Raw genomic sequence first — 12,275 nt, forward strand, 5'->3', positions numbered from 1 at the left:
CGTTGATGTTGCTGATGCTGAATGGTTGGTCCTTCTACAAATTTATTTCCGCGACGAATGCTCAATAGATGGCATTGTGCGATGCTCTTCATCATCGAACGGCCTCCGCTCGAATACAATCAGAAACTGAGGAAAAGGCGAAGCAGCGCGAGAAAGGAAAAGAAAAACAACAGACGTAAGAAGCGGGCTCGCGACGAAAACGCGCTTTTATTTGAACGACGATACGATACGGAACGGAGAGTCGGTCAACGCGACAGTGATGACGGCGTCAACTCTAACTGAAACAACAACAAGTCTAGCAGAATCGAAGCCCTAAAACGATCGCGGCGGGTCGAAAATTCTGTTTTCTTTTTAAACCTGAATAAAAACTGTCTTTCAGACTAAACAGCAATAGCAGCACTTGGTCGATGTTGGGCACCAAAATGCCAAAGGAAATGCCCAAGAAAGACGAATCGTTGCTCCAGAGACCTTTTTCTTTTCAGAATCACGAATTAGCCGCGATCAAGCCATCTTAAGAACTGGCTTTCGCCCATAGATTTCGCTAATGAATCTGTTCTATAGTAAAAAAAAGAAGCTCTCGTGCCTGAACTCTTGCAACTTTACTCACGAGTCATAAAGCGAACGCAGTCGTGAATGACGGAATCATTTATATGGATACTGACACGTATGAAAGCTTGGATGTGCTGTACAATTAGACAGTAAAAGACAAATATTGTTCTCACTATAAATATGATGATGTAGCGGTTCAAACAAAGCTGGCATGGAACGTCTCGTTAGACGAATTAGCCATGTTCAGTTGACGTCTTGCAATATTTCCTCATAGAGCCGCTAGAGTCGAATCACAGCCGACGTATGTCGTAGCCGCTTGATCGTGACGTCTGTCGATCAATCATTGGACTCAAGTTATATTATATTCATTAGGCTCCTATGAAGTTTACAAGTAAGAATGCACATCTAGCGAATACGTATCAGCTTATTCTCTGGGCGATTACCTTGAGAAAAATACGAGTGCATATATATGTAGGCATATTACTGTGTACGTGTGTGTGTACCCGGGCAGGAAATAGTGCCAGGTACTTTTGAGTTCCATTCTGTGCAACGTTGCGTGCTGTTGTTGCATGTTATTGTGTAGCCGTCTGCGGGGGTGACTAAACGTTTTCTGTTGGCCATATTCCCCTGCTCATTTCGTTGTCCTGAGCCGGCCCTCCCCCTCGTCATACGGACGGTTGACGGTTCACTTGGCTTCATTGAAAAAAGAGACATTTCACGTGCAGCTGGTAAGTGACGACTGTTCACTTTTGCCGCCCTCTCCCAACCTAACCATGAGTGCCTCTCTTGTATCTCTGGAAGTTCTATGAACGACTTCCGACTGTTCTGTCTGTCTGTTTTTCTTTTTGGCTACAAATCTTATATGAGCGTATCGTGTCCTTTTTTTTTGTCGCTGCACCTTGTAGACATCTATTGCTCTGGACGCGGATCCGTCCGACGGGGAAGCGTTTACTGTGAAGAAGCAATGAGGCAGGCTGCCGTTGCTGCAACTGTAGCTATTGCTGTGGCTGATTTAACTCTGACTGAAAATACAGTGCGGATCGGCCAAGCTGATGTCAAGCCTTCGGTGGCAAAAAATCATCGTGAATTGTCGCTTCGTTTCTTCGGCATTCAGGCTGCTAGTCGTCGTTTCTTCTTTGTCTTACTATCAGCACGCGATCCGTGGAATTCGCAGTGGGTCCGAATGATCCGTTCACGCGTTCGAACTTCTACACCCGCCGAACACTGTCGTTACAGAGATAGATGGATCGACCAATTTACGTCTGGTTGTAGAGCCCATAGAATCTAGCGTGCTTAGGTCGCAACCGTCCTGACGACAAGAATGGATTGGGCATCGTACAACGTAATGTATTGAATACAATACAGAATACACGGTATAGGCAAGCATCGTCGTCCTTTAGGCGGGATAACTTCAATGTAACGATAGCTACGGCGGATAGATGCGGGAGACAAGATTAGAAGCCTAGATATGTATTATCAATCGATCTGCTGCTGTAACACCGAAAAAAAAATCATAGCATTTCTACGATTATTTAGGGATGTCCTTTGTTGTTGTAGGTGTTTCTACTAGTGTCCTTCGTTTGGGCAACAAAACAGCAATAGAATATAGTAGACAAAATGTATTTGTGTTTATGGCACGTTTGCTTCGAAACTCGGATAAGCAAGCGGATATTTTCGGCGTGTTGTATCTCGACGCCCGTTGTTCGCACCGTGTCTCGGAGTAAGCCTTTTTTCTTTTTGATGATTGCGGAAAGCTTCACGACCGCTGACTTACCTACGCAACTCTTATATCACACATCGATTGTATTGCTCTGCACAGTAGGACCATAGGCAGTAGTTTAGATGATGATGCCTGCAGCTGTATATGGCGTCAATCACCGTATTCGACAGATTTCAACGGAGCGTTCTCTTCGGCTCTTGTTCCATTATGGCTTGTTACTCTTTACTCGTCTACTGCATTTTAGCTATCTCATTACTTCATCATCTTATAAAATAACGATGATTAGCACCAATTACTCGTATGGAAGCGACGACTAACTAACGCCTGAACGAATCAATGTTGATACTGATTACAACGAGAAATAAGCAAACGGCAAATGAGAGGTGACAAAAAAATCAGAGCTGGTAAAGCAATATATAAACTCTACAACCGAAACGAAACGCGTTTCCTGAATGGTGCACGTACATACAAATATTGCTACGTTACAGCTGCTTGTTATATAATTCTCTGTTTATGTTGGTTGTATTCTTATTTCGACTATTCGTTGTTGCCTCAGACGAAGATCCCTATGCGCGACGCTGAATTGCGGTCGACTCCACCGCTACCACCGATCGAGAACGAAGAGGACGTCGACGACGATGGGGAACGATGCTGTTGGATGACTGAAGTCGATGATATTTCACCCTACCGCCTTCCCCCGTCCACTCCTACCCACTTATTCACTTCGTTTCTACTTCTTCGATGACGACGACAGCAACAACCAATGGCATTACGGACCCATTTCAACTGTGTGTTGTATCTCCCTCCCAGGTTCCACCGCAGAAATAGCAATGGGCGATCGATTCACCACCGCCGATCTCACGCCGATCGGTGATGGTTTCGTTCGGATGTTTGAAGTCTTTGGCCAGCCCGTTGCTGAGGCTTGCTCGTATGAAACTCCACTGTTGATAGAAGATCTACAACTGCAGCAGCAGCGGCGGTGGCGGCGACAGAAATTCAGCCATCGTTACCAGTCAGGAAATGCAGCCGAGCAACAAATCGCAGCTGATGTTTGCTACTTGACAGCGGTTGAAGAAAGCACGCACATTTACGGGCACGTACGAGCTCACACAACTCGAGAGATATTTCCCCATCGATATATCTCTGCTCCCGGTCGTCGGTCGATTCAGAAATTTCAACTTAGCAACAAATGCGGTTTAGCTCAACCACTGGCTGGCGCATAGCCTCATCGGCAACTCGCCGTAGTTAGAACGTTTGCGTCAGACGCAATCGAATGAAGTCGTAATGAAAAACTGGTCGTTGTTTAATTATTGACCACACCAAACAGAGGGATAGAGCGAACGCAGGAAAGATACAGAGAACGAGGGGGGAAGACGCCGATATCACCGGAATAAAAAATGCCACCGAATGAAAGCGACGCAAGTTCAGGAGCGCATAGAGAGTTTCGTTAACGAAGAAAAACGTACGAAACGCGCGACGGGATTGACTATGCAGGTCGGTCGGTCGGTTGACGGCCGAACGCACAGACGGGCGAAATCCCTTGTCGTCGTCGTCGTCATCGTCGTCGCTCCTTCGAAATAGCGCAGCTATCGAGGAGACGGCAATATGCCTGTACGTGTTGAGCGAAACAGTGCAGTAGAAGCCTTTTGAGAAGAACGAAAAAGCTTCGGGAGTCGCCCCCTTCGGCCGCCATCAAGGGCGTGTAGGTATCTGTATGTATGCCCGTTCGGCACAGTTTATGTATGTGTCTCTGTGCGTAAGTAAGCAAGTGCATCTTGTTTCTGCCTAGCTTTCAATCGTATAGTGGTTATGGCGCTTTGTGAGCGTTTGTGCGTGCGCGTCTCCAAGGCGGGGTAAAGGTGAGATGATTTTTCCACTCCCAAGTCTCGGGGGGGGGCCACCAGGAATAGCGTTCGTAATGACACTGGTGCTGGTGGTAATCAAAATGGCATGGCTTTCGGGGCTCATTTTGATTCTCTGTGTCTCCGGCAAAAACAGTGTTAAGCCACAGGTTCGCAGATTGTCCAACGTCAACAGAGGGGAGTTCTTAACTAAGGACGCACTGAATAACAGTCGGATGAATTGAAGTCCCATAACTGAATATTATGTATTTTATCGATGTTCTACCACATTTGCGCTAGATACACATCAGCAGGCACACACTTAACAACAACCACATTCAAATAGATAGAGGCTGGCTTGCTTGCTTGCTTGCTTGCTTACTTGCCTGTCGTATCGTTGTAATAGTCGATACGGCAGCCTCCGCAGCGATACCTTATTGGATAGATCAACGGGATGATCTTTTCACACGATCGCTGTTGGAAGGATCGTTTCGTCTCGCCTGATGATGGACACCTACATTTCAGCAGGTTATGACGAACCAAATTATAATACAATCAACCCAGTCGAAGAAGAAGAAACAGCGAGGCAGTCTCTTACGGCGAGCTTCAGTAACTTCCCTACATTAAATGAGCTACTACTTAGAGAGCGCATCGTCTTTCTCTATTTACTATTTGGTATTTTCGTGTCACCTTGCATACTCGTGTTTATATGTATCCGTATCTGAACGAGTTAATCTTTGACAGCTTACAAGGATTAAAACATTGTGCCGAGGATGCGGTGTGGCGAAGGCGGTGCAACATCGTAAGGCTGCAAGCAAGCTAACGAGCAGAGATCTGTTTGTGTATCTGTGGAGATTTAAACCGCCGATTCGTACCCCAAACAGCAGCCATTCAAGGGGCAATATTTTCTCGTTTTTCGTTTTCACCTTCGAAACATATTTCGCGGGTACGCAGGTGCGGACCTGCCAGAGTTCCCTTCAGTTTACCCCATTTCCCCAGCCCCGATCGACACCAGAAAGCAAAACTTTGGAGACCGAACGAAGCGTTAAGGATATCGAAATGCGATAAGATCCACATGTTGGATTTACTAGTAGAAATCTCATCTCCGTTGATCTATGTAATCGTCTGTGCATGCGACGTGTTCGTAGCTGCATACATTATCAGAATATTTTACCATTTCAACATTATGCGCGAATTGTAATAATTCGACTATTATTTTATTGCTTTTTTTTTTTTCATTTATTACTTATTACCGCAGTCGTCAGCCAAAGCTACTCAACATTAGTGCAGAGTTAATTGCACTATCTGTTGTTACTATCGGCGCATACTGCGACTTTTATACCTACGATACAATAAGGATCAACCACAGGCGAGATTAGAATGTCGTATCGATCAATGAGTGCTTGATTACTACACCTATCTTGTACTCTCTTACGATCGGTCTTTCTATTTGTCTACCCATGTTAGTTGCTACAAAAAAATGAGCATCAGTCTACTACATGAAGATCCTTGCGATGTTAAAGAGCGAGCCAGTCGCAAGTATGACAATCTCGAGAACCACCGGAGTTAGCGAATGCTTGTTGGAACAATACCCCTGTATATAAGGACACCTCAGTCGTCGGGTGTGTAAGTGATGCGAGCGTCGGAGAGAACGCCGTTTAAGGCTCAGTAGTTTATAAATATGAATTCAGAACAGCACTTACATACAGAATCTTGTATAGCTTAGATGTTACACGAATACAGACCTACAATATATTCAATATGAGTTTTCCGAAGGCGACAATGTCGTATTAAGTACCCTTAAGCGCTAAGAGCTTTGAAGCTCTTCTTTTGTAGAGTGTTTATCCACTCGAAAGTGCACTTCGAAGTTCACACACACATACTTAAAGCGATGCTCCTTACTCGCGCTTCGTAGGTTCCGCTAGGTATTATGTTAGAAAACCACGGTGTTGAGGTACGAGTGCCAGACAGGGTACTGCCTATTTTTGGTATAGCCACCACATATAGATACATCGCAAAAATACTACGCACGTATTTTGCCGTTCGGTCATTCTCCGAAGAGTGAAGTGAAGAACTCACCTATAGTATCCACCTACCCGTATGCAGCGGCCCAGATGAACATGGGAAAGCAAACAATCAACGATAACGACTTCGATCAGGTCTGCTGCAGGATGTGGGCTATTGCGCGCGATATTTTAAGTGGCTACCTTGAGCGTCGACGTACGACCAGCACCATGCCTCCGGATAGGGTAGACTCGCTTTTCCGGTAGCTGGAGGCTGTTACCTGTTGAGACGACAGACAGTTCTACTTCCGAGAGCAGCCAACGAAAGCGGTAGAGTCGACTTCACAGAACCTCGCTCGATCACGATTACCCTGCTACAGTGGCGTTGCACCAGCAACGCCAATTTTGTAAGGTAACCGCTGACTATTGAGAGATCTAGAGAAAAGGTGGGGACAGTCTACAACAGAAAGCAGAGCTAGGCTTCGAGTGTAACAAGCTCGATACGTCCTGTTCAACTCAAGGAACTATCAGCAGTGGCGAATGAGAAACATGGCGATAGCGATTACAGGAAGAACAAACTGGACACAGAGCGGGGGAGGAATAGAAATAGAGAAAAAAAAAACGGTTGAAAAAGCTAAACGCTACGCTGTAGAAGTCAAAAGTCGGACGGCTATACAACTAAAGCTGCCATTGCAGGTGCAGGCGGCCAACTTTAGTACACGGCAACAATAAGATGAGTATAGCAGACGCCACGAGAGCGCGCTCCGTGGTCTATAAGCCTAGCGATGGCATTGTTAGGATGTACCTCCATTTGTGAGCGTCACAATAGGCCATAGAGGACGAGCGAGGCAGTAGCAACAACGGCGACTCTCGGAGTGCCTGACAGGGTAGATTACTTCAATTCTTGGTTCATCCCAGTTTCTTCGTCTTTCGCTGATTTGCATGGCAACCTCTCAGACCACCGGCAACGAATATATGTCGATCATTATATATTTCAATTGAATTATTGTGTTCGTACTGGCTCGCTGCTTGTTTGCACAGTGCAGAACAAGGAAAACAGGCCCTTTCCAAGACGTCCTAAATAAACAGTGAGCCAACTATGATAGAAAACACTTATGTGATAATATAGTATTAGCTAAATAAAGATGGCATCAACAGCAAGAACTACAAAAGCTGGTATTTACTAATTGGATCGATCTGTTTTTGCTTGACATGATAGACTATGCCGGAACGCATCGAACGTTTGTATAGAAGTAACGTCTGCGAGCATCTGTGTATGTGAACGAATTACAGGCGATTGTCTAAACAATGTAAATATATAGAAGGTCTTCAATAGTTTATGAAGCTAATGCTGATCGATTGAATGTTTGCCCATGTAATCAGAGATTTATTTTCTGTCCAAGGCAAGTCTTCCTGTGCTGCAGTACCGCAGACGGTTCATCAATATATTGCGCTTCATATGTATTGTCTGACTTCACCCGCTTGTCTGTGTACCTGAATACCATTTCATTAACTCAATATTACTAACCTGAAAAAATTGTATTGTAGCTTATGAATCGATGGCTTTGAATGCTTGCTTTCACATTCAATTTGTCAAGCTTCCAAGCTGACCCAGCAGTAGCAACGAAGAATACATAAAGAAGATAGATCGCTGGTGATTTGCGAGCGACTCTTCAATCCCAGCTTTTGCAGTGTTTTGCTGTCCGGCAAGCGTTCGTGCAGAACGCAGGAGAGAGCAGTAGCTATATACTTACACACCTATTCATCACACCGGTTTAAACAAAATGCCCCGAGTTTATCGTCCGAAGCGGCCGTCGGACGCTACAGTTAGGAGTTGTTCCCCAAAGCACGAGTATGTCCACTTGCAGGATTAACATGTAACGTACAAATCATACGTGTTCCGTACGTTTATAGATAGATATGTTACCATTGAACCGTCATGTGAACTCGTCCTTTAACGACTGGCGTTATCATTACTGATATCTTGTACTCGCCTCTATTAAAGGAGAAAACAGATTTTTCCGTAAACCGCTAGCGTGCGACTGGTCTGACATGCAAAGAAACAGAATGAAATCCTTTTTCTAGGTCTTGCAGGATCCAATTCTACGAATGACCAAACGCTCTCTTGGACAAGGGCGTGAGGCCTACGCTTGCTCGTCGTGTCGCACAAACTCACTAACCTATTAGTTTTTAACGCTTTTGTTAGTGCGTTAGCTGTGGCAGTAATGTACCTAGGCGAAATAGACCTTCATTTAACTTACCCGTATGCGTCCGTTTATGAATCTTTAAGTTCTCGCTTCGCGCGAACACCTTGCCGCAGCCGGGGAACATGCAGGGAAATGGTTTCTCGCCAGTGTGTACTCGAATATGATTGACCAGTTTGTATTTGGCCTTAAATGGCTTCCCGTTTCGTGGACAGTCTTCCCAGTAGCAGGTATGGTTCGTGCACTCGGGACCGCCCACGTGATCGACGGTCAGGTGATTGACTATCTCGGGCATCGAGAGGAATGTCTTCCCGCAGGGACCGCGAGTTCCGCCCGCGCCACTCGCACTTCGTTGACTAGAGGATGATACACTGCTGAGCGGGTAGCCCGGGTTGAACGTGGCCGTTTCGGGCTCGACCCACATGCAGGCGTATTCACTTTTGCCCGTTCCGCTCGACGGTGATGTCGCCGAGCAGGACGACCCCGATGGACTATGTGGGGTATAGCGCATGAACGCACCGCTCGATGGCGATTCGTACTCGAACGTCGTCGCTTCGGTCGGCGTCGGTCGATAGTCTCGATCAAGACCAGACATCCCCCGGTGGGAGCCCACACCCCCGCCAAGATTCGTGCCGCCGCCCCCGCCGACGCCCACCTGATCGACAGGGAAGAATGAGGATTCGTAGCAGCTAGCGTCTTCTCGCCGTAGAGGATGTGGATACATTGAGGGCATGGCGAAAGACTGTGGCTGATACTGATCCTGTGACAGCTTCAGCTGATGTGGATGGGGCGCGTCCACGTGAAACAACATCTTTGCGGCAAAAGATTTCCGAACAGAAATCAGTCGCGTGGATCTAGATTACTGGGTGTGACCGATGCGTGAATCTGGATATGGACATATGCAAAACTAAGCCAAGACGAGGCCTCTAAAGCCAACCCGATCTGCCTGCTCAACACCAGCAGCGGCTTACAGCTTCCGAGATATTACGGCCTGTTATCGACGTGGGTGTCGAGGCGGGTCGGTCGAAGCTCAGCTGATCCTCTGAGTTTGTTGAGAAGATGAAACATATATGGGTTGCTCGTCAATTCAAACAGGCGGATGAATTCTAGGGCGTCTATCGAAAAATGATAGTATATCACCTGCACTGGGTGTGGGTCAAACGCCTTGTTTGTTGTCGACTTACTGAAGACACATGTTGATACATAATGTTATTGTTATCCTGGTTGAAGCTGGTTCTGATACTCTGATGTCTTTTCTTTCAGTGATAGTTATAAGTAGATCAGTGAAAGAATACAAAGAATATACGTCGTTCACTTGCCTCACATACACACAAACTGCTTTGAAGATAACTGCACACTGCGCGCGTAGCGTGAAAAATCGCGAACCCAGAAACGGCCACCTATCACTGACTCGTTGAGGTTACTAATCACATAACGTGTCCTGCTTAACTTGTCCTTGATGACATAACGTGTCTTCGAACACGCGCGCGCTTCAACACTCACAATTTACACCACCGTCGGCCTCCGCCACATCGCCAAGTGGCGACAGGTCATATCACGGCTGACACTGACCGACTTTCAGCCGCACTCAAAAAGTGTCAGCGCAGCTTGTTCCCTCTTACAATGTCCGTATGCAGGCTGAAAATCGACCGTTAAGAGAAGCGTCACAATAATCACGTTATCACTCGAACACCTTTTCGTATGCCTAAAACGACGTACGAAGACAATAGTGATGTTGATTGATTATGAATTGATTTGCTGATCGCGCTGCCGGATATGTTCCGGCCACCGGAACTAAGTGACAAGGTAATGTAACGGAGGGATCGTTTACAAACGTTGATCGGTTTTATGGTAAGAACTGGTTGTTCCTGTGTGTCGTCTTGTCGCCACTTTCAACAATCGCACAAATTAAAACACACAGTAGGGTAATACCAAATTGTCATTAGTACCGATCGCATCGTCACCGATCATGTGGGCATTTTCGGCCCATCAAAATAACAGGATTTCTACCCGCAGGCTATGTCAGTTTTATAGGTTTGCCAGCAATGGCTGTGTATCTAGCCAATACCGGTTGGATTGCTATTGTTGTCAATTTTGTGCTAAGCTTATAGCAGCCGTATGGTCTTGCGGCAGCTGTAGCTACCACCGACGCAGTGTTGGGCAGCCAGCATCCGTAGCATTTTGCGAAAAGCCACAGTCTGTAATAGCCGCCGTAGCGACAACAGTTCAGTAGTAGACGGCAAAAACCTATCGCTATCGAGACGCCGCAGCAACACAGCACGAACCACAACGATGCTGCCAATGTTCCGCACACTGAATGAAGCACACAGGGCGAATCTATGTACCTCGCTTCGGGGGGTCAGTTCCTCTCAGCTCGGCGCTGTATTCTGCTCTCGCAGCCGATGTGACCTTCTCCCGTGGGTGGAGTCTGGCCAGCCGACCGCCCCTAGGTAGGAGGAGCTCGACGGCACTATCAAAGATGATTGGACTAAGAAGAACTCTGCTCAAACGGCACCCTTCGAGCTATGCGCAGCAGTTACAACGGGCGACGCGGCGGCTGTGCTGTGGCGCTCGTGCAGCTAGCTGAAGAGACACCGGCACCAACAACGACGACAGCGTTGAGCCAGAGAACGCTGCTGCTCCGAACGATAACGAGAACAACCACGACAGCTATGGCGGCGGCAGCGGCGGCGGCGGCGGCGTCTGGGCTGTGACCAGTCGTAGAGATGCATCAGCGATCGAGTTGTGATCACTGAGCGAACGAATAAAACGGGCCTGTGCTTCTCCACTGTTGGACACTGGTACCCCCGGTGGTTGTTCCTGACGGCGGGGTGCTGGCCCGAATCAGGGACTTGGACGGCGATGGCGATCAATGCAGACGCGCGATCGCGCGCAAATCAACACCGACACGATCGTCATAAAGAACAACAATGAAGCAACATCGGGAACGGCACGCCAGCGGCGGCCGTCGGCGCCGCTCCGTGCCGGAACAATGAAACTGTTGAGAGGGGTAACTGTGATGGTGGTGGTGGTGGTGGTGGGTGAGCACTACGTGGATGGATAGGTAAATAGACGTTCTCCTTATCGTTGGCCTTCCAGTCTCTCCCCCGTAGTCCACCATGCCGTAAAGTTGTCAGTCAGTTGTTCGTGGCGCGGCAGCAAACAGAATGATCAGTCGGTCGTAGGATCATGGGGGTAAATGGAATCAGCTTTTTCTCCTGTTGTCTCGTAAAGACTGTAATAGAGCTACGGACCCGAGAAGCATGCACTCGGCATGTCGCCATGGGCGGCGGCAAACGAGACCTCTTGTGAACAAGGACGTCGACACCTATAACAGAAAATAAGGGACGCTGGCCTACTGGGACCGAACGCTGTGATAGCGTCGATTTGCGTGCGGGTAAGGAAAGACACTATCGTTTCCGTATGACGGAAGTGACCTTGTCTAGGTGACTAATGCTTAGGTCGCCGCTAAAGTAAAGGATGGGCACAGGTTGTAAGTCAGACGGGTTCACTTCGATGGGAGACGTGCTACGCGCAACAGCTACTGAACAAAGATCATAGGTGAAGTGAAACACTTTCCCAAGCACCATTTTCGTTTTGATTGCTCCGACCTGGGATCCTTTGTCGTAATTAACGGATTTTAATATGTGCTAGTCAACAATCGTAACTAGCTTTTCAATTGGGAAATTAGATTACAAAAAATCTATTGCAAAAGAGAGGTAGTAGATAAACAGTTCTTCAAATCAGATCCTAGTTACTCAAAGCTCGCGCTTGTAATGATGCCTTTAAACACAAATTATGTTTTGACTATCATAGAGCGTCTGAAAGATTCTTTGAGTCCCAGAGTACATACACGGCGTGATTGAAAAAAGTAATGGTTAGAAAAAAATCAGAGACATCCTGATTGATTAGTCCATTTAACTTAAAAATATAACTAACCGGTCAATAACTTAGTTGA

General features: G+C 46.9%; 1 protein-coding gene across 1 annotated transcript in view; it reads right to left on the minus strand.

Moving 5' to 3' along the window:
* LOC111271453 (uncharacterized) overlaps window positions 1-9,894 on the minus strand; it is a 61,224-nt gene extending 51,330 nt beyond the window's left edge. The window contains exon 1 of the mRNA XM_022852253.2: window positions 8,375-9,894. Coding sequence (XP_022707988.1) covers window positions 8,375-9,128 — 754 coding nt within the window. The 5' untranslated portion in view covers window positions 9,129-9,894. The remainder of the gene's footprint in view (window positions 1-8,374) is intronic.
* Window positions 9,895-12,275: the final 2,381 nt, after the last annotated feature.

This window comes from Varroa jacobsoni, unplaced genomic scaffold, assembly GCF_002532875.2.
Source record: "Varroa jacobsoni isolate VJ856 unplaced genomic scaffold, vjacob_1.0 contig00628, whole genome shotgun sequence".
In the NCBI taxonomy this organism is placed as follows: domain Eukaryota; kingdom Metazoa; phylum Arthropoda; class Arachnida; order Mesostigmata; family Varroidae; genus Varroa; species Varroa jacobsoni.